Source organism: Peromyscus californicus, unplaced genomic scaffold (genome assembly GCF_007827085.1).
Source record: "Peromyscus californicus insignis strain IS unplaced genomic scaffold, ASM782708v3 Scaffold_9__1_contigs__length_137607984, whole genome shotgun sequence".
Taxonomy (NCBI): domain Eukaryota; kingdom Metazoa; phylum Chordata; class Mammalia; order Rodentia; family Cricetidae; genus Peromyscus; species Peromyscus californicus.
The window spans coordinates 116,214,331-116,242,053 of record NW_026294617.1 but is presented as its reverse complement, the minus strand read 5'-3'; the positions used below and the strand labels follow the sequence as shown (position 1 = coordinate 116,242,053).

Below are 27,723 nucleotides of genomic sequence, written 5' to 3'. Positions count from 1 at the left end.
GTAAATATGTATTACTCTGATTGGTTGAGAAATAAAACGCTGATTGGCCAGTAGCCAGGCAGAAAATATAGGCGGGGCAAACAGATGAGGAGAATTCTGGGAAGAGGAAGGCTGAGTCAGGAGTCACCAGTCAGACACAGAGGAAGCAAGATGACAAGGCAGAACTGAGAAAAGTACCAAGCCATGTGTTTAAACATAAATAAGAATTATGGGTTAAATTAAGTGTAAGAGCTAGTCAGTAATAAGCATGAGCTAATGGCCATACAGTTCATAATTAATATAAGCTTCTGTGTGTTTATTTGGGTCTGAGCGGCTGTGGGCCCTGGTGGGACTGAAGAAAACTTACAACTATACCCAAGTCTACAGAGGATGGAGTGGAAAGATTACAGAGCCAAAGGCTGGAGAGGATCAGGGCCAAACAGTGTCCTCAAGACATGACAGCACACCCATGAACTCACACCAACCATGGTTGCCTGCAGTAGACATGTGCAGGATCAAGCCAGTCAATGGTCTAAAATGGAGGGGAGAAGGGTTTACAAGCTCCTAGTCTGACTGAGAGCTATTAATAATTGATGGTTCCCTAGGGAAAAAGAATCAATTTTCTGTAAGGGTTTGGCCCCTGGTAGGTTAACTACACTCCAGTGAATGACTGACTTCACAATGGTGAGTATAGGGGCAACATAAATCCGACTTGGTGCTTTAATGTTTTTAGAGAAAGAGTGAACACAAAGTTAGAAAGAACTGGAGTTGAGGTGGTAGGAATCAATCTAGGAGGAGTTAGAAGAGGTGGGAGCAAATGTGATCAAAATGCACTATTAGAAATTCTCAACAAATTGATAAAAACATTATATTAAAATAGAATATCCAAATCTTCTGCCAACCACTCCCTTGACACAACGAAACTCTAGTATTACCACTGATTATGTCCCAGAGTTTTCCATGGGCAGCATGTAATAGTGATATAAAATAGGATATTTATGAGATACTATTTTGCCATATATAGTGTAATTATTATAAATGAAAAAAATGTGTAAGAAGAAATCAAATCTGTAGATAAGTAAGGACTGTTAAATTAAAACACTGTCTTCCTAAATGTAAACTAAAAGTTAATACATGAAAATCTTTACACAAAATACTATTTTATTAAAATACATGCTCCTAACCAATATAAAATGGCATTAAAACATGAGGAAATCATGCTTTTATAAAGTAATTATCACTCAAGTCCTTACCACGTTCTAGGTAGTATGGTAAGTACTGAGAGCATAATGTTGAACAATGCATGGTCCCAAACTCAGGAAATATGATCAAGAGAAAAGACAAACAAATGTTAATATTCAAAATCCATTCCATTGCTATTGGTTACAATTCTTCATGCTGTTATTTTACCTATTTCACAATTTTTTTAAATCACTTTAGGCCATAGTGATTTCAACAGCATAGTAAGCAATGTAATAATACAGAAAATCTTATTTTAACTTGAAAATCATCTAATATAAAATTTTCTCATTTAAGGAAATATAGCATTATAAAAGAAGTTGTTTTTTAATGTAATAACATTTTTTCTAAAAATCTTGAGGACTGAGGTTGAGATGAAATGAGAGATTATTTGCCTAACATGACAAGGCCTTGGATTCTATCTTCAATACACTCAGAAAAATGCAAAATGAAATAATTTTCTGACTTAATTTATATTTTGTAAATAATTTTATGACCTTAATATGTATTTTAGTAAATAATTTTCTGATGTTAATATGTATTTTGATGATGAAGGATTATGTATATGTATAAGTAAGTTCCACTGATAAATAAAACATTAACAGAAGCCCAAAGCTTTTTTCAACCTTTTTTGAGTAAACTATATTGTTATGTTGTTATATTGTTAAACTATATTATAAAATTACTTGATATATCCATTAGATCCTAAGCAAAGTTAATACTTTTATCAATTTTAAAATTATAATTGTTATTTTATTAAAACAAATGCATAATTATTGTGATTATGTATTTTTTCTAATATTATATCTTATTTTAGGTAAATGTTTCATTGTTAGTTAATGTCTAAGCAAATAACAGGAAAATCTTGAGGGGAAAAAAAAAATCTTACAGAAGTGGCTGGAGAGATGGCTCAGTGGTTAAGAGCACTGGCTACTCTTCCAAAGAACCCATGTTCAATTCCCAGTACCCTATTGGCAGCTCACAACTGTCTGTAACTCCAAGATCTGACACCTTCACACAGACATATATGCAGGCGAAACACCAATGCACATGAAATAAATAATAAATAATTCTTACAGAAATAGTTACTGATTTTTTCCAATGGAGGAACACATATCCTTACTTTAAATGTACTGCTTTTTAAATGTTCACATCACAGTCTTTACCTCTTAAGTTAAAACATACTATACAGGACAAATAAGAATTTTACTTGCCTATAATTTTCAAATAAAAAAACTTAAATATACATCTAAAAACGGAATATACATCTAAATGAATTTTATGTGCATATAAACACAATTCAGAACAAAAAGGAAGGGAATCTTACATGGCGTGCACTGTGGCCCTTCTACAGCACTCAGTGAGTGACACGTCAAGCACTGTAAACCTGAAAGAACGGTAACCTGATAACAATGATTCAGTGATATTAAAATATGGAAAACAGATGAAATATTCCTTCAACTTACCTTTTTTTCCTCCTGCAATACTATTTCTTCATAAAGCCGTGGGACAAATGTACAATAATTTTGCTGTTGATCTTTCTTGATGTTAACATTTTCACAAGGTAATGTCCTTTTCCTTTGGAAAATTCAGATAGAATTTACGAGTTTTTCATTTTAAATACACAAATATTTATAGAAGCAAAGGTAATTTTTTTACAGCAACAGGTTCTGCTTTAGATGACTTTGATAAGACCAATGGGTTGGGCCAATACATTTAAATTCTAATGAAAATGCATTTCCATGTGGTTGCTTTTATTTTTTCTTTTTTTAAATCGGAGCACTGGGGCTGCAAGGATGGTTCAGAGGATAAAGGCCCTTGCTGTCAAGGCTGATAACCTGAGTTCAATCCCTGTAGCCCACATGGTAGAGGAATAGGATCCCTGCAAGTTGTCCTCTGACCTCAGCATGGGTATGAGCATACATGCACATACATACAAACACACATGAAAAGGAAGGAAATTAAAATTCAGAGCACTGTTATAAAATTGTTCTAATAATTATTCTATAAGGAAAATGGAATATGAGGATGGCAGCATGAACTGACATCATCAAAGGTAACCAAAAACAGTTTCCTGATAGTCTACTTACCATAAAAAAGTCTTTGAAATCCAAAATCCCTTGGTATTTTAATTTCTGATTAAAATAAGAAAAAATAGTCCTCTCTATTTATATCATAAAGCAGTAAGCAGAAGAACATAAAGATCTTTGAGAAGAAAGAGTGACTTTATTTTCATTGGGATTAGACATTTTAAAGAAAAAATAAAGCAATAATTAACAGTCCCAAATCCTGAAGTCAGACAGCCCGACAGGAATCCCACCTACCAGCTCTATGATCTAAAACAAGCCACCTTTCTCTTAGCTTCAGACTCTTCATCTATAATTAGACATATTAATAACTAATTCTTTATAACACAATGAAAAGAGTAGAAAACATCTGTGAAGTAGTCAGTGCCATGCATGGCCCATTATAAACCCGCAATAGCTTTGGGCATTAATCATTGTTAGAACTATATTTAAATGAACCATACTTGCCATATTTCCTATGTATTGAACAGAACTTCAAAGATATTCAGTTTTCAACATTTTAAAAAAACTATACTAACTACATAAAATTAAACTAAAATAGGTAACAGAAAAACAAAACTTTAAGTTATGTAATAATTACCACTAATTTAGTATTCGGTGCTAGGATTTCAATGTGCATTTACCATTCTGGCTCACATATCCACTAATTTTATTTGTACATAATTTAAAAATAAGCTTATCTTTCATAGCTTCAAACTCAGTTTGAGGCCATGAAATAGATGTCCATTTGTTATATTAAATTGTTATGTATTGCTCATGTCCATTTCTTTCCCATAGAGGATTATAAATGCATCTCTCCATTCAAAGTGGCCAATCATCCCTTTGTTATGTGTAAAATATCTCATAAGAATTTTAACTCCATAAGGTCTAACATAGAAGGAAAATATTTACTAGAAAATGTCTACTGCAGAATGAACCAAGACAGCTCCAAATAAAATACATAGTGACGCAGGCAACCAAGCTGAAAAGCAGGAAACGAGAATAGTTGCAGAACTGAAGCAGTCAGGAAGGCAATGTGGATTCTATCCTGCAGTTCAACGTGGAAAAAAATAAAATCAAAAGAGGTAAAATGGGGAAATTTAAAAAGATTTTTAAAAATAGCATAAAAGTAGATGAATAGTAAAAAATGAATCAATATTAGAAGAAATAAAATGAACTGGATGAATAAACTACCAAGCAAGAACCAATAGTGGGAGGAGAGAAAAGGCACTAGAGAGTTCTTCTCTGATGTACATAGAGAGAGGGAGGCTCACACATACACAATGTTTAAGAAGAAAAACAACAACAGCTAAAGCTAAAATTACTGAGCAGAGTTGGACCTGCTGCTCTCCCCGGGTCAGTTCAAGTAGCCCTGTTGTGCTATGGCCTGATCATAGCCCTGGTTTATGTTCCATGTTCTTTGTCCTGTATGCTCTTGAACTAAATCAAAGGATGTGAAACTTCCCAGCACCCCTGAAAGGTTTTAAAAGTCAGGTATTTTCTCTGTTCTAGGGTTTCTCAGAAGGCTTCTCTGGCTACCCTATGCTATCCTATTCACGGCAGCTTTCTCTTTTACTCATCCTTTAAGCTACCCCTTTTAATGAAGCTCTTCCAGTTTTAGAGGGAAGCATCTCTTTGTCTTGAAGGCCCTGTTAACAATGGTTTTAACATAATTACTATTTCCTTCCAAATGCTTTCTCATCTCAAGACCTGATAATGGTCCATGGCCCTTTCTCCTAATAAAGCTAATTCCTGATGGTAATTATGTGTCAACTCCTTTTCAAACCAACCACTTATTCTTATATCTAAGAATGTCATGGCTGTGAGTCTCACTAACTCAGAATGTCTTCTCAAACAGTTATCTAGTCAAAAGAAATGGAGACAAGTCAAAGGACGTGGAATTCTGACCTACCTTCTTTAAGATATTCTAGGATCTTTTGTCTATTTTAAATGAAGCATAGTATATCTTAATGACTAGGTGCATGGGATAGGTACTCAAACAGGTCTCAGTTAAAGTCTAGTTCTGGCATTTCAACAGTTGCATAAGTTTAAACATGTTATCTTCTCTGATGCTTGAATTTTTCACTAATAAAATAGGTAAATAATAGTAACTACAAAGAGACTAGTGAAGACTAAATGAAGTAATATATATATAAACCAAGAGACAGAATCTGGCTCATGAGAAGGCAGTAGTTTCCTTGAGGATTATTCAAAATATAACACTCTTTGGAGTTTTTCATACTAATTTTCCTTTCTTAACAGGATCGCCTAGTCCGAACTAGTACCATACTTTATAGTCAGCAACTATATTAATGATGCCTAAGAAGTCTTTTCCACTCTTACTCTCTCTCCAAGGTTTCACTATGTAATCCTGAGGACCTGAGAATCATTACGGAGCCCAGGCTGGTCTTGAACTTGCAGCAATCCTCCTTCCTCTGCCTCCCAAGTGCAGGAATCACAGGTGTGTACCACCCTGCCCAACTGTTACTTGTTTTTACTTACTCGATGATATCATATTGTCCAGGACCAGGACCTGAATATTTGAGCAATTCTTGTCTTCCTGTAGCATTGCCAAAACTGGTACCTCTGTATTTCAAAGCAGATTTAGGATAATCCTAAAATAAAGAACAAATAAGAAAAAGAGCATGAGACAAATTAAAAAACATTGTTAAAATCGACTGAGGTCTAATTACACAGCAAGGATATCCTTAGTCAAAGAAGTTCCACCAGTCAAATCGGGACTCTTTAAGCTGGATTCTGCCCATCTGTTTCCTGTGTCAACCAGGATTCCCTGAGAACTGCTTCTAACATTAGTCCACACTGACCCAGTGTGAGCACTTTGCTCTTGGTACTACCCTGGCAACTTAATGCCTCCAGAACAATGAAGTACAGTTCTACCTCTGCAAGGAGGCTGAATGTATTACTTAGAAAAAGGGAAAAATTATTTAAAATACATTAATTAAAGAGATTGAGAAAATACAAACAACACCAAGGGACCTCAGACAATTAATTACATGATATTTAAAAATATATTCATGTAAAGTTTTATAAGAATAGCAAGTGGGTAAAAAAATTAAACACTATCCTAGTTCATGATATTGCTAATATATGAGGATAGGATTATTCTTTTAATACCAAAGAAATTATTTATGTCAGGAAAAAGCCAACCAACATTTTCCTCTAACATTGATAAGAATAGATGGCAAACTTAAGCATGAACTACAAAAAGTTAAAGCACTGGCTTCATCAGCAACTAAAACAAGAAAATATAATGCAGTAAGGACAGTGGATACCATTCCAATGGTTCTCTTCTCTTGTTGTGATACATTCCTCTTTAGGAAATATTTAAGAGGCGTGGAGAAATGCCTCAGTGGTTAGGTGCAGTTGCTGCTCTGGGATCTGGTTTCAGTTCCTAGTACCCACACAGCAGTTCACAACCATCTGTAACTTCAGTTCCTGGGGATCCAAGGCTCTCTTATGGCCTCTGTGGGTACTCCACTCATTCAGTGTACATACAAGCAGGCAAAACACTCAATATATAAGTTCACAATAAATAAATTATATAAGAAATAAACCATTTAAAAATTTTTAACAAAACTGTTTTAACTGAAGGTAGAAGATAAACTCTAGATTACTTATTGTTAATTCATCTGAAAGCTGTCTTTGTAAAATATGGTGGTCTTAAACACGGTATGTACCTACTCATAAGTAGATAGCAGATGTAAAGCAAAGGATAACCAGGCTACAATCCACAGCCCCAGAGAAGCTAGGTAACAGGGGAGATCCTAAGAGGGACACATGGATTGCCCTGGGAAGCAGAAATAGATGAGATCTCCTGGGTAAACTGGGGGCAGGTGGCAAGGGGCAGTAAAGGGCAGGGGATGGGAACATGAGGGATTGGGATGGTCCAGTTGGGGGAGGGCTGGAGAGGGAGAGCACCAAAAGAAATATCTTGATAGAGGGGGCCATTATAGGGTTAGAGAGAACCCTGGTGGCAGGGAAACTCCCAGGAATCCACAAGGATGACTCAACTAAGACTCCTAGCAATAGTGGAGAGGGTGCCTGAACTGGCCATCTCCTTAATCAGATTGGTGACTACACTAATTGTCATCATAGAACCTTCATCCAGCAACTGATGAAAGCAGATGCAGAGATCCACAGCCAAGCACTGGGCCAAGCTCTGGGAGTCCAGTTGAAGAGAGGAGGGAGGGATTATATAAGCAAGGGTGGTCAAGATCATGATGGGGAAACCCACAGAGACAGCTGACCTCAGCTCATGGGAGCTCACAGATTCTAGACCTATAACTAGGGAGCCTTTATGGGACCAATCTAGGCCCTCTACATGTGGGTAACAGTGGTGTAGCTTGGCCTGTTTGTGGGGTCCCTAGCAGTGGGACCAGGATCTGTCTCTGGTGCATGAGCTGGCTTTTTGGAGCCTATTCCCTATGGTGGGATGCCTAGCTCAGCCTTGATGCAGTGGTGGGGGAGAGCTTAGTCCTTCCTCAACTTCATATGCCATACACTGTTGACTCCCATGGGAGACCTTACCCTTTCTGAGGAGTGGATGGAGGGGGTGGGAAGGAAGTGGAGGGAGGGGAGCGAGAGGAGAAGAGGGAGGGGGAAACTGTGGTTAGTATGCAAAATAAATTTTAAAATTTTAATTAAAAAATATGGGGGTCTTGTTTTATGTGTTTGTTGTTATGCCTGCATGCATATCTGTGTACCACATGCATGCAGTTCCTGAGGAGCCAGAAGAGACACTGGATCTCCTGGAGCTGGAACTAGAGTTAAATGTGACTGTGAGTTGCCATGTGAGTACTGGGAATTGAACCTGGGTCTCCTGAGAGAACAACCAGTGCTCTTAACCACTGAGCATCTCTCCAGACCATAAAACAGTTTAAATAAGCTTGACTACTACACCCACTACTATATATTGAATAAAACCCCTATAACATATAGTTTAACTACATAAAACTGTGTATCGAGTGTTCTAGGTTACTATTTAAACACATTGTAACAAACTATCAATTATCATTACAATGTCAATGCAACAGATAGAAATGTTAGCACCACAAAGCACAATTTCAGTGCACCTCACCAGACTTCAAGGGTTGTATAAAATAGACACACGTCAGACACTTTAAAGGATTTCCGGAACATGCACCCCAACAGGAAAGGCCCCGCTGTATGTGAAAAGATCTGCAGCTGAACGCTGTTAACACTGCAGAAAGGCAGAGGCTGGAGAGGATGGTGGACTCTTTGGTAATGAATAGGCAGCAATTTCTAGTGAGAGAGGCAACATTCCAAAGCTCTGGGAGGCTGTGACAAAATCTAAAAAGAAGTCCCTGCATCTGGACCCGAGAGCTGAGTGTGGAAAAACAGAGTCGCCAGCTGCTGTGTGGCAGCATCCTCTGAGATTAAAACCTTTCATCCTAGAGAAAAACTTGTTAAGAGACAGGATGTTAAAGGAGAGAGGAAACAGCAGGGTGTGCTAAGGAGGAAGCTTGTAAAGACACAGGGTGTGAAAAGGCTAGAAAACAACAGGATGTTCTAACATTCTGTTCTGCAGGGAAGCTCATTAAGCTCACGAAGTAAACAACTCAATAGCCCTGGGAAGTCACTGAAACTGAACAGACTCACTAGGTCCCTCCTTTCCCAAGTGAATACAAGCAGTAAGGAGTGCTGAGAGACTCCTCTGTGCTCCCTAGAACAGACAGAGATGAAACAACCCACCTAGAAGAAACAGACTAGTCAAGCTGACTGAAGGAGGGCAGAAACAGCGGAACTGTCCGAGTTTACTTCAACTAAGCTGCCTGACACTCTCCAACCTGTTAACCTGCCTGCAGGCTGGCAGTGCACTCTGGGTGTCATGAGCTGTCCCCATGCTGGGGTGGGCCTTGGGTGATACAGCTGTCTTTGCACCACTTTTCCTGTTGTAGGTGAGCCCTCACCAGACACCTGTGAGTAACCTCAGGAAAACTCATTGGTTCACCACATTAGACTTTAGTAAGATCCCTACTTTGGCCTGTCCTGGGTTCCCTGTCTGGGGTGGGTAGATGTCTGTTTACATCACCCCAGGAATAGTGTCACACAACACCAGCTACATTCAGGCAGGATTCAGACATGTTTGGGGATGTTTCCCATCTAAACCGGCAAATCACTTGGAAGGTGACAATGAAAACTAACTCTGGGAATCAACTAATCATGATGACCCAGCTAGTAAGGAAATCTTAAAATCAGAGCAATAGCCATGCCAAATGAGAGGACCTGGTGGACAAACCAGGGCCATGACAGTCTCCCCTAGCAGCCCTGCCACGGACCAGGCCTTAGTTTCGATTCACTAGTATGGGCTGGAATTGAGCAAGCAAGTCTCAGGAAAACCACAACTTAGGAGCAACCAATCAATAGGTGACCCCCAGCCTCCTGCTGGCTCAGCAGACCCCCAGAAGCCCCTTCTGCTGGCTCAGGAGATGTCCCCCCAGACTTCTGCTAGCTAAAGATAGCTTTCCTTACCCTCTTGTCAACAAGCCCCTAGACACTAGACCCCACCACCATCAATAGGCCCCTAACCACTACAGCCTCCCACCAATCAGCTCCCAGACTAATATTTCCTCCACCAATCAACACCAGATTAATCCCTCCTCCCTGGAACTCCCCTAACTCTACTTAAAAGGAACTTATGACCTTCTTTGGGGGTCTCTTTGCCACCCCAACAAGCTGGAAATAAGCACTCTTGCTAACCTGCATACACAACTGTTGGTCTTTCTTGGGGGCTTCTCTCGGACCCTAACATCAAGTACTGAATATTCTCTGATGCCTGAATTTTCGTTCTCCAGTGGATTAATGCCTATATCTTACAGCAGGGAAAAATTAAATAACTTGTTTTATTATCAAGGTGGAACTGACCTTAAAGGCTATCTCCTTGAGGAACTAGCTCTCATAGTATCAGAGTATGCTATGCTAGCTGCTGATGGAAAAAGTCCTACCCAGCCCTAACGCCTAAGACAAACCAAACCTCAGCAATAGCCAGCCCAGTAAGATATCTCTAATGGAGCAACAGTGGCACTTTTATCCTGGGGATACCCGCAGGGTTAAGCGGCGGCACTCGTGGCTGGCTGCAGCTATTGAAGCGGGTATGCCGCACTAGTGGCTGGTGCTAGATGCTGCGGTGGCGGAAGAATCACAAGCCATGGTTACCTTTTTAGAGCTTTATTGGGAGGAAAGAGAGAGAGACAAAGAGAGAGGCAGAGACAGAGAGACAGAGAGACAGAGAGAGAGACAGCACGGCGGGAAGTACAGAGAAAATACTGAAAGAGAGAGTGGGAGGGCACACCCGCTTTTTAGGCTGGGACATCACAGGCTGATGACGTGATAAGGACAGAATCCTTACAATAACCAACATCCATCTAATTGGCCTTAAGGGCCAGTCAATAGAGGGAATTAACTTATGCCTGGTACTGTAAATCAAGTCCACTACCCATGGCTGGAGAAGTCATAGACCCTAGGGGTGCACTTACTACCTTCATTTTCCTAAACCAATATAATGGCTAACTATATCACAAATGCTTTCCATTATATCCACAAGAAAGTCTAGCTCTTATCCATTATCAACACTTCTTTGTGCAGCAAATAGAGGATAAATAGAGCAAATAGAGAGACCCCCAACTGGTCAAGAGCAGAGAATAAGTGATTGTGGAGTGTCTAGCCCCACTGGTACATTTACAACACAACCCCTGTATCTAAGGCTCAAGGAAAACAGGGCAGAAAGATGGTAAAATCAGAAACCAGAATACCTGCTACCAAACAGTACCTTCTAGGCATGACAAGGGATCTACACTCACAAAATCTGAACAATATAGTTAACAAGACGCTCATAATGACAACACAAGCTGGCATGCCAATGTGAACAGGGGAAATGTCACAAGGTCCCAACCCCAAGTTGTCAAATCTAAATACATTTACTCATAAATAACACTAAATGGATTCAGTTGTGTGTGTGTGTGTGTGTGTGTGTGTGTGTGTGTGTAAGTAACAAAGGAAAAGTCATCAATTTGAGAGGGAATTGGTGGAACAGATGGGGAAAAGTTAGAAGAGGGAGAGAGAGAAGGGTGGAAATTATGTAAAAACAATACTAGTTTATTAAATACTCAGAAACATTAGAATTTTAAAAAAGAACTTTTTTTCAAGCAGTGACAAAAAAAAAATTGTCAAACGTGGTGGGGCACACCTTTAATCCCAGGACTCAGGAAGTAGAGGTACTCGAATTTTTGTGGGTTAAATGCCAACCAGGACAACATACTGAGACCCTGTCTTAAAATAAAAAAGCACCAAGTGAGTTCCAGGAAAGGCGCAAAGCTACACAGAGAAACCCTGTCTCGAAAAACCAAAAAAAAAAATAAATAAAATAAAAAAGCACTGATAAAAATCAGTGTTATTTTTGTTCTTCTAACGGAGCATAATACCAAAAATATATAAAATGGGTATTGTCACAGCCGTGATAGATCACACTGGTTGTAATGGTCAACAGAAAGCACCATTTGGCAAAGACTACAGGGCCTGGTGGAACAGAAGCTATTTTCAGTGCAAACAGGCTTACAGAGGAAGCGCAGAAGAGAGCCCCCAAAGACTTCAGGAAACACCCGGGAAAGAAGGAAACTCTACAGAAGGCTAGAGGTCCTCTACCAAGATAAAAAAAGATGAACACTGATGTCTGAAGGATACATATTATTAGTCTTTTTTTGTTCCTGCCATTTGATGAAGCCTAGGAAATATGATGTTTTATATATATATATGGATTCATCCTTATTACTTCTAGAATGTTTTTAGTACGGTATGTGTCTCAGTGTACTTGTATGACTGAGCTGCAGATACCTTCTTATGAATTATAACACAAAGAGAGAGAGTCCTCTTCTCTTCACTGTGGGCATTCAGCCTTAACACCATAAGTGATGGGTGAATCAGTCCCATAAAGCATTACATCAAAGGAAGATATATTGCTATTATTGTCATTACAAGTAGGGGTTCCAACTGATATATGATGATGAATCTCAGCCTCTTATCAGATCCTTGAAAGAAAAGTCTATGAATAAAAAGTGAAAGAGCTGTCTACCAAGCTCTGTAATACTGTGTGTGTGTGTGTGTGTGTGTGTGTGTGTGTGTGTGTGTGTGTGTGTCTGTGTGTCTATGTGTCTGTGTGTGTGTGTGTTTCCATGCTATGGGACTCTTAAGGATAGCAAAAACAAAAAATCAGAAAGCCTAACACAGAAGGAAATAAGAAAAGGTATCTTAAGGCCTTAAAACAAAACAAGGTTACGTGAATTACTTTCCAAGTTCTTCAAAATGGCTTACTGGTGGCTGTATTCTCAAAAACTAATGTCTACACTTTAAACTGAAAATTGAAGCTTTTATTTGAAAGTACATTAATTCTAACCCATGGCAAACTCCATATGTGTGAGGGTAATTTTCACCTTTCACCTGGAGGAAGTGTTTGATGGTGTCTTCTTGGCATCATCCCTTTGAGGTTATTAAAAAAGGGTCACTTAAACACAAGTATCCAATATTGTGACAGTTATTCTGATAGCTAACATGACTCTTAAGAAACTCAGATGTAGATATTCTGGACACAGGATGGTCTGAATCCCAGACAGGGTGGAAACCAAAGTTCAAATTACAGGGTAAGTTCTAATGGTGGAAAAACCGTCATTTCCCACTTATGTTGCATTTTGTTTTTAATTAAACATGAGGCAGAACTTCATAATTGTATAGACATGTACTAGTAATAATCCAAACTTATGGCCATGTTGAATATCTTGGCATATCTCTGCCAGTTCGAGGCCAGCCTGGTCTACAAAGTGAGATCCAGGAAAGGCACAAAGCTACACAGAGAAACCCTGTCTTGAAAAAACCAAAAAAGAAAAAGAAAAATTAAAGCTTTTATATCACATTTTTTAATCTTACAAAGATCATAAGTCAGGTGAAGTAACACATGCCTTTCATCCCAGCACTTGATATGCAAAGGTAGGCAGATCTGTGTGAATCTGAAGCTAGCCTGATCTACATATCTAACTACTAGGCCAACCAGGGCTACATAATAAGACCCTGTCTCAAAGAAAAAAAAAATCATGTTAACCACCACCCCAGAGTGTTACGAGATTGAGTCTAGGTCCTTAAATGTGTTATATAAGTGTTCTATCACTGAACTACACCCCTAACAAAGAATTATTTCAATACAATTCAGGACCTTGAGTAGAATTATGTCCAAGAAGCATTCTTCAAGTAAATTATCATTACTGAGATTTTATGGTTCAACCTCTGAACACTTCAAAATGAAATCCTTTATACATACATACATACATACATATACATGTGAATAAACACACAGGCACACACAAAATTTAAGACATGAGCAAAATAATTTTCCTGTATGAACAATAAAGGGCATTTTATTTAAACCAGGTGAACTAACAACTAACAATGGAGCTCACTAATTTCTATAGTACTCAGTTAAACGTTCAATCTTAAATTTAACTTGAAAGGCTTAAAAAATAAAAAACAAAGGATAAATTGATGCACATTTAATTCTCAATCACATGAGCTTTTACATTAAGAATTGTTGCCAATGCCAATTTCAAGGTCACTGTCACTGTGGGAAGTTATTAACAAATAAAATATGACTTAATTGAAGCAAACTCAGCATGCAGCTGTAACACTTTAAGTGAATGCTGCAATAAAATTTGAAAAAGAATTACTGACTGCCACTCTGACTGACAATTAAATGAATGAAGAGGGGACTGTGTGACTTTTACCCCTCATCTTTCCATCATTAAATATGGAAACAGACTTGTAAAGAATTAGAAGTCTCAAAGTGCATCAGCTTAAGCACTAATGGGATGCTCTGTGGCAGCTCAGAGGTCAGCATCATGATTTCAGTTCCAACCTCCTTATGGGAAAAAAAATCTAGAAATACATGTCTAGCCATTATTTAGAAATGAGAGAGGCTGTATTTTATCTTTCAAAATGTTATACTAAGTAAATTATATACAGAAGTTCTCTGCAGATGAACTTAGCAGAAATATATCATTTGTTGGCTATAAAACAATTCTATATTTAAACTTTACCATATTCCCTCAGTAGACATGATTTATTCATTAGACAAATCCATAATAATTACCCATCTATTTTATATTATTTTGTTAATGTTTCATTGTGTTTCCATCTGGATACTAATATTATTAAAACAGTACTATCCACAAAAAGCAGGAAAAGAACTGCAAAGAATAATCAGAAATTTGAACAATGATTTGATTAAGCATTACTATATTATCATTTACACAGCAGTGTCAGAATCTGTTTTCTACAGAAGCAGGAAGAAATGGTACCTTCTGCTACCAAACTTTGCACCCAGTCTCAAACTCAAGATGTAAATTTCATAGACTATCACAATTCAATTGCAACTGAGCTTCATTGAATCTTCCTAAATACGGAGAAAGATGCCTTTAATTCATGTGCAAACCTTTGTTTTTATATGACTTGCTTAATTAAATTATATTTGTACTTGTAGACCAGCAAATATTAGTGGGATTGACTCAATGATTACTAAAATAGATCATCTACTAAAATGAGCCTATTCATGATCTATTATGGCATAATAATTGTCTTCTCTTTTCCATGAATTATATGACCAGAAATAAAGCTTATATGTCAATATATTGCTTATTCATGTGAAAAAAATGTTATGAATCTAGGAAAGCTTAGAGGCATTACTTTGTCCTGTTAAGATATGACAAATTATTATAGAACAAAGAAATAGTTTAACTAAAAAATATAATTTTAAAGCTAAAATTTTATTTAAAGATTTAAAATTAATCAGGAAATAATTTAAGGCCAATGATCCATGACTACTACAAAAAGTAAATACTAACTGAAGTATACTATAAGTTTTCCCCAAGATATTTAAGATAAAACAACTAAGCACAATGAAGCTAAGAAATTTGACAATGAGCAAATAGCTATCAAGCAATGGAGTCAATAAACCCAGGTATCCCAACTCTCTTATCTTGTCCTTCACTTTGTAGAGAATATCCTCCTAACAGATGAGATGACTTCTACCAAGGCCATTCACATTATTTATAAATTGATCTCTGTGACTGACTAGACATAAATTAGCCAGTCATGTATGATACGTGCGACTGTCTATACATGGAAAATGACTGATTTTTAGGTTGTTATTGACAAGTAATAAGATACTCAAGGCCTGGAAACCAGAGCATGGAGAGCTAGAGTGAGATCTCTTGAAACAGTCCACATGACCAGAAAGAAATATGGATCCTCAGGATGAGAGCACTAAACATGTAATATTCCTCCTCTCCATTTATCACAAATAACCTGGAGCTTTATAGTGTCCCACTCAGGTAAGTTTCCAACTTGTGAAAAGGAACTAAAGAAAAGCTTAGAGCAGGTCTGGTCGGACATACCTTTAGTCCCTGCACTGGGAAGGCAGAGGCAGGCAGATCTCTGAGTTTGAGGCCAGCCTGGTGTACAGAGCAAGTTTCAGGACAGCCAAGCTTAGGCAATGAAAAACAAAAAGCAGGTGAAGATGAAATTGAACGAGGGGGACATGTTTCTGTCACAACAAGCAACAGAACTTGGCAGCTGCAGTCACATCGTTCTGGCTTTAGAGTTAAGAAAGAAGAAATGGGTGATGGAAAGTTGCTGAAGCCAGGCATGTGTCAGGGGTGTCCCTGAGTGGAGACTAAGTAGAGAGGTCATTTTGTGATGCTATGAAGTTGAAGCCTGGGTTGACTTGGAGACCCCAAGACATTAGAGATGCTAGAGTCATGGGATACCTACTGAGGAGAGCTGCTAACAGGGAGTGGAACCAGTCCAAAAGAAAGAAGTGTGTTGCACTCAACAAAGCTGAAAGGAGTTGGAGATCTGAAGAACATTTTGACATCAGACATGGAGATGCAGAGTTTGGAGTTTGCCCAGCTGGTTTTCTATCTTGTTTTGGTCCAATATTTCCTCTTTATGCTCCCTTCCCTATGTTTTGAAATGGTGATATATATCCTGTGCCATTATACGTTGGAAGTATGTGATCTGGTTTTTTTTTATTTTGATTTTACAGGGGATCATAGTTAAAAGATTGCATGAATCTCAGAAAAGACTCTGCACTTTGGAATTTAAACAATTGTTGTGATAGACTATAGGGACTTTTGAAGTTGGATTGAATACATTTTTGCATTAAGATATGGCTAAAAGTCTTTGAGGGCCAAAGAGTAGAATGTGGTAGCTTGAATGTAATTGGCTCCATAATATCACAGGGAATGGCACTATTAGGAGGTGTGGCTTTGTCAGAGTGGGTAATGACCTTGTTGGAGGCAATGTGTCACTGTGAGGATGGATTTTGAGGTTTCCTGTGCTCAGGATACCACCCAGTGTCTCAGTTGACTTCCTGTTGCCTGTAAGATGTAGGACTCTCAGCTACCTCTCCAGTACCAAGTCTGCCTGCACACCACCATGCTCCCTATCATGATGATAATGGACTGAACCTCTGAGACTGTAAGGGAGCCACCCCAATTAAATGTTTTCTTTATAAGAGTTGCCCTGGTCATGGTGTCTCTTCCCAGCACCAAAAACCCTAACTAAGACAGGTGTCATTAAATTTTGTTCTCATTTGTTCTCCTCCCCCACTATATCCTCCTCCAGGTGGTTCCCTGTCTTCTAGATTTGTCCCTCAACAGCTTTCCTATAACAAGTATTCAATTCCCATCTATTATTTCCACCTCCCTTAATATCTCATCTTCCCTTTTCATGATCTCCTTTCTGGTTTTGTAACCTTCTGTTGTAGAACACTGTCCTTTAAAAAAATTCCTTATAATACATGTGAGTGAATATATTTTTTTCATGATATTATAGCACTTGGGATAACACTCCCCCCCAAGAGTCATGGACTAACAAAAATGCTAATGCCAAGCATGAGAACTCTCCTTTCAAGCTGCTGATCAGGGGAATACAAGGGACTGTTGCCCTTGGATGCCTCCCAAAAGTTGAAGGTAAGTTTTGATTGTTGAAGACACCCTGCACTTTGGACACAAGAACTGGAGGATTAGCACTACAAGTGACTCAAAAGTCTCCTCCTGAGGACTAGCTTTCATAATACCAGAAAAATGATATACAAGTTGCCAAGAGAGGGAATCAATCAACAGTCCTACCCGTATCATCCCTATGAACCACAATGGCCAGCATGGCAACACCACTAAAAGTACAATATGGCACTTACATCTCGGTTGATAACCAACAGCTCTTTAATTGGATAAAAGTCCCACTGAACAAGAGGGAAATTATGCCTGGTATTGTAAACCTAGCCAACCATATGGCTAGTGAGGCCATGGATCTTGGAGAAGACCCTACTACCACCACTTTCCTACACTAGTATAATTCTTAACTACATTCTACTTCTACATACTTACCCTAGTATCCACAGATAAGGGTAGATCTCACCTCTCATCAAAGAAGCTTCTTTTTATAGCAGAAAAAAAATCATTACAGAAAGCCACAACTGCTCAAAATGCAAAGAACAATGCCTAGCCCCAATTAACACATTCACCACAAAAATCCTCCACCCAAGGCTCATGGAACATCACTGAAGAGAGATGGAAGATGACAGGAGCCAGAGAACAAAGAAATATGCTGTGAGATTGTGCCCTTTAGCAATGATAGGGAAGCAGCATCGATAAAACCTCAATAGCATGGCTTCCTAAACAATAAATGAACAATTCCAACACCAACTGAAATCCCAACACAGATGAAGAGGCACAGGCAATTAACTGCTGAGAGAGGGAGAATTAGTCTTTCCCAGGGAAAAGCCCCAAAGGTTATACCTAGAAACATACATGCAGGTAACACTGAGTAGACACAGCAGGTTATATTTATATGTATATTCAGTTATATTATATGCAACAATGTTAAAGAATCCCAGGGAAACATGGGTAGGAGGAAGGAGAGGGGAAATGTTGTAATTATATTTTAACTAAAATCTTTTTTTTTTGTTTTTTTTTGTTTTTTTTCGAGACAGGGTTTCTCTGTAGTTTTGCGCCTTTCCTGGAACTCACTTTGTAGACCAGGCTGGCCTCGAACTCACAGAGATCCTCCTGCCTCTGCCTCCCGAGTGCTGGGTTAACTAAAATCTTAAAAATACATTGTATGAAATTCTTAAAAAATAAAATATGAAATACATATGGCTGAGCAAGCATATGTGAAGCATTTCAAGTCCTTTGGGCATATGCCAAGGAATGGCATAGCTGGGTCATATATTTTTAGCTTTGTGAGGATTCTCCACATTGATCTCTAGAGTGGCCGGATAGGTTTACAATATCACCACATTCCCTCCAGCATCTGTTGTCTGTTATTCAAGTGATGTTTGCCATTCTAAATTAGTAAAATTAAAAACTCAAAGCTGGCTTTTTGTTTTTTGTTTTGTTTTAGTTTTTTGTTTGTCTGTTTGTTTTGAGACAGGGTTTCTCTGTGTAGTTTTGGTGCCTGTCCTGGATCTCGCTCTGTAGACCAGGTTGGCCTGGACTCACAGAGATCGCCTGACTCTGCCTCCCGAGTGCTGGGATTAAAGGCATGTGCCACCACCACCCGGCTTACAGCTGTTTTAACATACATTTCCCTAATTACTAGAGATGATGAACATTTTTCAAGATATCTCTTAGCCAATTTTTTCTCTTTTTGAGAACTCTCTGTTTGGGTCCCAGGCCAGTCTTCATTTGTTTTGGCTCTTTGTGTTTTAAAGTATTTATATATTTCAGATATTAATCCTATGTCAGATGTATAGCCGTCAAAGAGTCTCTCCCATTCTGTGATATTCCTCAAGTTGATTTTAGTTTTATGAAGACCCACTTGTCAATTGCTGGCCTCAGTTCTTAGGCAAATGGAGTCTTATTCAGAAATTTCTTTCTTAAGAAATGCCTATGTTTCATAAGGTACTGCCTATGTTATTTTCTAGCAGTTTTTGGTGTTTTGGGGTTTCACATTTAGGTCTTTGATCTACTTGGAGTTAGTTTTAGTTTCATGAAAGATGATAGAGATGAGCCTGACTTGGTTCTTCTGCATGTGGACATCTAGTTTCCCAGCAACATTTGTCAAAGGTGCTTTCTTTTCTCCAGCTTATGTTTTGAAATCTACCAGAGAGAGAGTACGTGACTCCTTCTGGCAAAGGGGAACTAGTTTCCTTTGGATCTAACATTCCAGCTTTATTTTAAAGATAAGGGCAACATACCCTTTTCTGTAACTGCTTCTCAGATGAAAATAGGATATCACTGTTAAAGCCCATGAAGGCTGAAATACTAGTCAAAGACTGGGAGAGGATTTGGGTAATTTGGGATAGGGGTGGAACATTCATCAGAAGCATTTGATTCTCTGACTCAACGTGAAGAGACAGGCAACAATCATATTGGTTGGACTGATTTACATCAGCTTTCAGCAAGCTCAGGGATCTTGGGTTTTGTACGACCAAACTACTTCAGAGAAGTTTGTGGTCCACAGCTGGTTCCGGGATTATGTCTGTCAGCCAAGTGGAAATCTGATGGGACAGACAGAAACTAGGGGCAGAAGTTAACGCTAATAGCTTAGGGGGAATCCTTAGATTTGAAACTTTGAGGCCTGTGGTCCTGGGCCTCAGAGCAGAGGAAAGAGAAAGTCCCCCTTCAGGGACAGACAGCTGACTAACATGACGGGGGCACTAATCTGGAGTCCATCTGACCTGGAACTGGTGGACCCAAATCATGACTTTCTGACGCTGACATGAAGTTTCCAAAATTCACAAAAAAGATCAAACTTTTAGATATATTAGCATGACCATTGTCTTCTGTAATCTGCATTGACATCCTCATTGTGGGGAAAAACAGTTGACAAGTGTCTGTAACAGCTAGAGGAGGCTCATGTCTTTCAGGCATAGCAAAAGTTTGGGGATTCCTCCCCCACAAAAAAATAGATTCTGGGTTAAAAGCATGAATACTCTTTGCTCTGTCTGATGGCTGGAAAAGAAAAAAAATCATATATATGACAGAGATGTTTTCAGCATGATGAGAAGCACTTTTAAGTTTATATTTAGAAAATAACCAAAAAAGTTTAAACTTTTGAGCCTGTGACTATGATAATAGTAGCCAGTGTTTTGCCAGGGCCAGATTAAAAGTTTATTAGAACTCTACTGATTAACATGTTAGTACTCTCATCCTCTGAAGTCCTAATATCATGTATTATCTTTTTCAATGTAAATTCTGTCAGCAAGGCAAATCTGTCGTGAATTTGCCTTTTCTTACCAGGGGACCTAATAGTTCTAGAAAAAGCAAGGCCGAATTTTCATATATGAAATGGACTGACCAAGCAGCTGCTACTAAACTGAAAAAGATACAGTTAGCTATCAACACCACCAAGATATGAGAAGGATAAATTTGTACAGAAAGTATAAACCAAATGATCATTTTATTAATTAAGATGACAGATGCTGTGGAATAATCCTTCTTGCACACTGTGAATATGTATTACTCTCATTGGTTTAAAAAAGAGCTGACTGGCCAATAGTAGGCAGGAAGAGGTTAGGTGGGAGAGCCAAACTGAGAGGACACTGGGAAGAAGGAGGGCAGCATCACGAGAAGTCTCCAGCCAGACACAGAGAAACAGGAGATAGACATGTCCTGAAAAAAGATACTGCCACATGGTAGAGCATAGATAAGAAATATGGGTTAATTTAAGATGTAAGAGCTAGTTAGTAACAAGTCTAAGCTGTTGGCTGATCATTTATAATTAATAGTAAGTCTCTGTGTGGTTATTTGGGAGCCAGCAGTCCAGAGAAACCCCACCCCACCCCCATACAGAGACTTGCCAGCTATCTGGAACTCCCTGGATGGTTACCCTAGGTTTCTCCATGGTAATCTTGTTGGTCTCTGATCTTGTTGAGTTCCCAGGGTGGCACCAGGGCAGCATCAGTCCTCAGCCATCACACAGGACAGCATTAACTCTTTGACTGTCACACAACGCAGCATCAGCCTTTGGCTGCCAGACCCAGAAGGTCCAAGATACTTTCCTGTAGATGAGGAACTTGAGAGACTGGCACCTTGGCAAGGCAAAATGAAGAAGTCCATTATCTAATGGACTTGTCTTGTCCACACTTTGGGCAGAGTCCTGGCAGTAGGCAAGGCATGGTGTAATTTTTTCCAGTGGTTGTCGGCACTACCATAATCTAGGTAGTGTTGTTAGGAGCTAGAATTTTTGTCTATCATAGGAAGCCTTTTTGTCAATTGAACATTTTATATGCCATCTTCAGCAGATTTCTTAAGATTTTTGAGGGCTTTCTATTAAGTACACCTGATTTTAAACAAATTTTACTTGTTTTTAGTTACTTGTTTACTTGTTTTAGGCTTACTCTTGAAAATATATACAAAAAGCTAAATAAAGCTTGGCCCTGTAAATGAATTACTTAGTACTTAGCATGACTACAAACACAAGTTCTGAATACATTAAAGAATTCAATCATTTATAAGGTGACTTACAATTAAATTGTATGTCCTAATTATCTTCAACAGTTTACAGCAAGTTAGCAGCTTTTACATGATTAGGATTTATAGTTTTATTCCTGTTAAATTAACCTTTCTTGCTCAGGTTATCCCTATGTCCCCCAACACATACACAGTGGTCTTACCGATCCTCAGAGAAAGAAAGGTTACATTTCAGCTCAAGAGTTTTGAATATCCATGACCTTGAATGGGGGGACATTTTTTTTTGTAGCCATCCTTTTTTTCCAACATTTTTACAGAAATCCTTTTGATTAAAAAAAATTAAATAACATGAGACATAATAGTAACAAATAAATTTACCATTTGTTGTAAGAAATTTTTTCTAAGGGGCTATTAGACAGTATCTGGAGTTTTTACTCATTATATATAACAGCTTTCCCATTGCTACAAAGGCAAACCCCTTTCTTATTCTTAGTATGTATTCTTTACAGATTGTAACCATATGCAATAGTTTATAGACCTTAAGGTACAAAAGTTACATAATAGTCTTACAAATCTTGAGAAGTTTGTATTTAGCAAAAGTTTTAGAGAATTAAATAAAACCAAGAAAATGAGTATGAGATAAACAACAGTAATTTCTATTGGGAACAGTCTGCTTTTTAGCTGTTTTAAAGCACGTAGTGTCTTTTCCTATACTGTTCCCGCCCCACCCCACCCCTCACCCCCCATTCTCTGTCCTAGAGTTAGGTGTCCTTTTAAGCTAGGACAGAGATTTGAAGAAACTTTTCAAATAAGCATGCTTGAGTCAGGAGAAAGAAAGCTCAGAGATGAGCGATTTCACGGGGCTTCATTGAACCCATGAGCTGGGCAGAGACTGAACAAGCTCGGGGAGCAAGCTGGGAGCCAGAACTGCTGCAACAAAATAAATACAAATAGTAATAATAACTAGCCAAGCAAAGGCTGGCCACATGCTATCATTCACCAACACAGCAGAGTAACAACAGAGGGTGTCCCAGGGTGGGGAGTCACCTTACCCAAATGTCAACAGAGTATCCCCTGATGACATGTAACCCTGGACTTGAGTTACCCAGAAGAATGCACTCACCAGAATTCAAAAGACCAGACAATACAGAAGGCTCAAGAGGGTCGAATTAGGGTATCCATTAGAGAAAGAATAGGTCTGGAATGAGGTCCCAAATGTTGTAGTCAGACTGTTCTCACCCAAGAGAAGGAGATCAGGATGAGCTCTTTATAAATTTGAAGTTTTTACTGAGCCACACAGACCTGGGGCATGCACTCTTGTGACTATCAGTCAAAAGAGGTAGCCCTGAGCTGAGTAAGCAAGGGGTTTATACAGCAAAATCCACAAGTTTGGTACATCCCTTCAATGTAGCTATGATGGCGATTAGCGCACATGACAGGATATGAACTTTTATTGAGTATAGGGCACAGATTTGTACTACGGTGCTTCTGTTTGAACAGGGAGCAGAAAACCTTGTGGTTTCGGAAACAGAACAATGCAAGTTTGCAAGTTTTCCTATAAGTACCTTTACGTGCCTGAGGATCAATCTGACCTCAGTTCTAGTCGGAGGATGGGTCAGGATTTAGTAACTATGTGTTTTTTTTCCACTTCACCAGTACTTTGTTAAAAGCATTTATTTAGAACAGTCTTCTGGAGGAGACTTTAGGTTTTCTAAGTAAAGGACCATGTCATTTGCACATAGCAAATTTGATTCCTTACACTCTTATTTGTAACCCTTTTGTTTCTTTCCTGGTCTTGTTTTGACTAAGACATTGAACACTATATTAAATAAGAGTGGAGAGAGTAGAAATACTTGTCTTATTCCATATTTGAAAGGAAAGTCTCTCAATCTGTCCCCACTTTGTACAATGTTATATACAGGTGTTTTGTCATAGATAGCCTTTATTTTGTCATGTCCTTTCATTTTATTTTATGGAGCACTAGGAGAAATATTCTGACTTCTAGAAAGGGTTGGCAGGATTCAGCAGGGAACACATCTGGACCCTGACTTTTCTTGGTTGAGGGGTTAAGGAAGTGTAATTGTTGATGATGATGTTTTAAATCTTACTTACTATCTATCTTAAAAAGGGTTTCTATTGCTGTGAAGAGACCATCACACCATGACCACAGCAATTCTTATAAAGGAAAACATTTAATTGGGGGTGGCTTACAATTTCACAGGTGTAGTCCATTATCACCATGGCAGGAAGCAAGGAAGTACGCAGACAGACATAGTGCTGGAGAGGTAGCTGAGAGTTCTTCATCTTGCTCCACAGGCAACAGGTAGTTAGCTGTCTCCTACAGTGGGCATAGCTTGAGCATAGGAGACCTCAAAGCCCACCCCCATAGTGACACACTTCCTCCAACAAGGCCACACCTACTCCAAGGCCACACCTCCTAATAGTGCCACTCCCTATAGGCCAAGTATTCAAATATGAGTCTGTGGGGACCATTCCTATTCAAACCACCACACTGTCATAGGTCTTCTAGGTTGTTTAAATCTCCTTGATTTAATTTTGGTAGCTCATATGTGTCTAAGAATTTATTTCTTCTGTGTTTTCCAAGTTTTCTTTTTTTTCTTTCTTTCTTTCTTTAAATTGATTTTTTGGGGAATTTCACATCATGCACCCTGATCACTTACTTATTTCCCAGTCCTTCCATGTCCAACCCCTTTCCCTTTTGACAACACCCCCACACTAAAAAAAAAAGTTCAATTTGTGTTTTCCATACACTCACCAGAGCATGGTCAAACTCTCATGGCCTGTCCCTTAAGTCGAACTGAGTCATTCCTCTCCCACACTCCTGCAAGAAGCCATCAATTGTGCAGGGATAACTTCAGCATCCTTATCATGCTCCCTAAGAGTTCTCTTCAATGGCTTCCTATTTAGTCATTGACATCACTGCAAAAGTAGCCTTCTTGCTCTTTACAGTCAATGGGAGCACAGGTCATGGGCTTCCACATGTTTTCTAGCAACGGCACAGACCCTCGATGCAATAGGACCACTGACCCAGACAAGGCCCTCAGAGGTAGCCAGGACCACAGACATCAAGGTGGCCTCAGGTCATTCACATCAATATGGCCCCCGGAGGCAGTAAAGTAAGTGTGTGTGTGTGTGTGTGTGTGTGTGTGTGTGTGTGTGTGTGTGTATGTGTGTGTGCCACATGTGTGCAGGTACCCACTGAGGCTATAAAAGGGAGTTCTATCCTCTGGAGCTAGAGTTACAGATGACTGTGAGCTACCTGATATAGAAGATGGCAACTGCTTTGGGAAGCTCTGGAAAGGGAGCAAGAACTCTTTTATCTGCTGAGTCATCCCTCCAGCTCCCTCACCTCTAATTTGATTAATCTGATCTTTTCTTTCTCTTTCTTTTGGTTAGATTGGCTAGGGTTTGTCAGTCTTATAGTTTTGTTTTGTTTGTTTTTTTAATCTACTTCTTTGTTTGATTTAATCTATGTATTGCTCTTTCAGTCTTCATCCCTGATCTTACAATTTCTTGTCATCTTCTGCTTTTATGTTTGGATGGTTCTTGTTTTTCTAGGACCATGGTCAACATTAGGCTATTTATTTAAGTTTTTTTTTAATTTTACTGTCACCTATTTATGTTTGTATGTATGCCACGGTGCATGTAGAGATAAGAGAAAAACATTCAGGAACTGATTCTTTTCTTCTACCATGTGGGATCTGCAGATCAAACCAAGTTCTCCAAGCTTAGTGTCAAGCACCATTATCTACTTAACCATTTCACTGGCACCCAGAATTTTTAATATGAAGAGTCATTGCCATAAACTTTCTTCTCAGAACTGCCTTTGGTATACCCCAGATGATCTGGTAAGTTGTGTTTTTCCTTTCATTTAACTCTAGGAAGTTATTTTTTCTGCCTATTTTCTCAATGACCCAGTGGTTATTCAAAAGCATAATGAGTTTATTATTATTATTATTATTATTATTATTATTATTTCTTTTGAGTTAACCAAGATTTTTGAATATTCATTAAACTTGTAATAATTTATGAAAAAATCATAATGTGGAGAGGTGCTACAGGTTAGTGCATTTGTGAGGTACCAAACAAACGTGAACAAAGAAACTGGAGACAAACTTGTCTTCAGAAATGACTAGATATTTCACCAGTAGCAATTCGAGGCAGTCGTACATGGGTCTACACCATCCGACCCTCAAGTCCAGAATGGAGCCTACAGTTCCTTTTGTCTCCTGCTAGGATAGCACTTCTAGACCTACAAGTAAAGCTTAAGTATTCTCTAGATTGTTTCTTTTGTAATGCTCAGTTATCAGTTATAAAACCATTAATACTTTTCTTACATCACAGGATTAGGATAAGTAAATATACTGGAGTAATGAGAGCCAGCTTCCTCGCTGTGAGGAAGTCCAGATGTAAAAAGGAAAGGTTAGAAAGACTATGCTTTTAGACTGTAAACAGAAGTATATTTATAAGCTCAGACTCAAAGTCAGTGGTAGTAAGCCTTAATTATTCATTTCTAACTCTGTCCTGAAATGCCCTCAAAGCAATAATACTACCAAATCTCTACCTGGAGAAACAGGGTCTTTTAAAGAAATGGCTAATGGCAAACTGGGGTGGGAAGAAGCGATATGATATGTCAAGTACACAAATAGCAGCTCACAGGAACTTCAAAGAATAAAATCTGGGATAAGTTAAGATTCAAAAATAAATATTTAAGGAAAACAGAAATACATGAATCTGATATAAATTCTGATATAAATACATAAACGAGAATGCAGCTAAAATTCTCTCTCTCTCTCTCACTCTCTCTCTCTCTCTCTCCCCCCCCCCACCACCACCACTCTCTCACTTTCCAGGTAGGATTTCTCTGTCTTCCAACAGTCATCCTCAAATGTGTCATACTTACAAACTGAGGCTTGTAGTACGCTGGACCTATTGTGTTATCACTAGCAGGAGGTGTCCGTCTTTCAATACTGTCATCGTCATTGAGATGATAGCCGTGCGACTTTCCGGAAGAGGGAATTGATGGAACATCAAGGCTTCTGGAAACTGCAGGTGTTCTAGAAATTTTCTTTAAGCATAAAATGTTTGTGAGGAACACATTTTATGTTATTCGGAGACAAGAAGAAAGAATAAGAGCAAAACATTATAATTTACTAAAGGCAATCACTAAATATTGACTTAATGAATTACATAATATTAACCAAAAAATGTCTTATAGAACTAAGTTGAAGGAATGCATTCAAGCTTTAGTACATCTTATAGACTAAGTCATAGACACTACTAAAACCACCATAAGAACCAAGGATTTACTCTTAACTTGGTCAGCTACTTATCTTTCTTAGTAAAGCAAATAGTACTGATTCAATAGATAAATAAATAAATAAATAAATAAATAAAAACAAGGCGCTCCTGCAGCAACATCTGATATTCAGCTACTTATCTTTCTTAGTAAAGCAAATAGTACTGATTCAATAAATAAATAAATAAATAAATAAATAAAATGAATGAATGAATGAATGAATAAATAAATAAATAAATAAATAAATAAATAAATAAATAAATAAATAAATAAAAACAAGGTACTCCTGCAGCAACATCTGATATTATGGCAGTGTATGCTACACAGAACAATCCTTAGTTCTTTCCTTGAGTTCATTTAGTGACATTTCCAGCCTTCATTCCCTGCAACTCTTGACTTCTCTGTATATTACCCATAAGTTATACACATGTGCTAACTGCACAGGCCACAGAGCAGAAATATGTCTATGAGGTAATGTTAAAGCCAATGGAAATGAATCAAATTCATTTATAAATACGGTGTGTATCAGATGTAAATACAACAATAAAATGTATGCTCTAAATATGAAAGAACTATGGCAAAATTAACAATCTTAACATTAGGTCAGAGCTTTCAATTGGTT

At 38.4% G+C, this 27,723-nt stretch overlaps 1 protein-coding gene across 1 annotated transcript in view; it reads right to left on the bottom strand.

The window, feature by feature from the left end:
- The window catches only part of Stpg2 (sperm tail PG-rich repeat containing 2), a 432,046-nt gene that overhangs the window by 392,942 nt on the left and 11,381 nt on the right, over positions 1-27,723 (bottom strand). The window contains exons 4-6 of the mRNA XM_052731729.1: positions 26,706-26,870; positions 5,787-5,899; positions 2,685-2,796 (exon numbers count right to left, since the gene is read on the bottom strand). Coding sequence (XP_052587689.1) covers positions 2,685-2,796; positions 5,787-5,899; positions 26,706-26,870 — 390 coding nt within the window. The remainder of the gene's footprint in view (positions 1-2,684; positions 2,797-5,786; positions 5,900-26,705; positions 26,871-27,723) is intronic.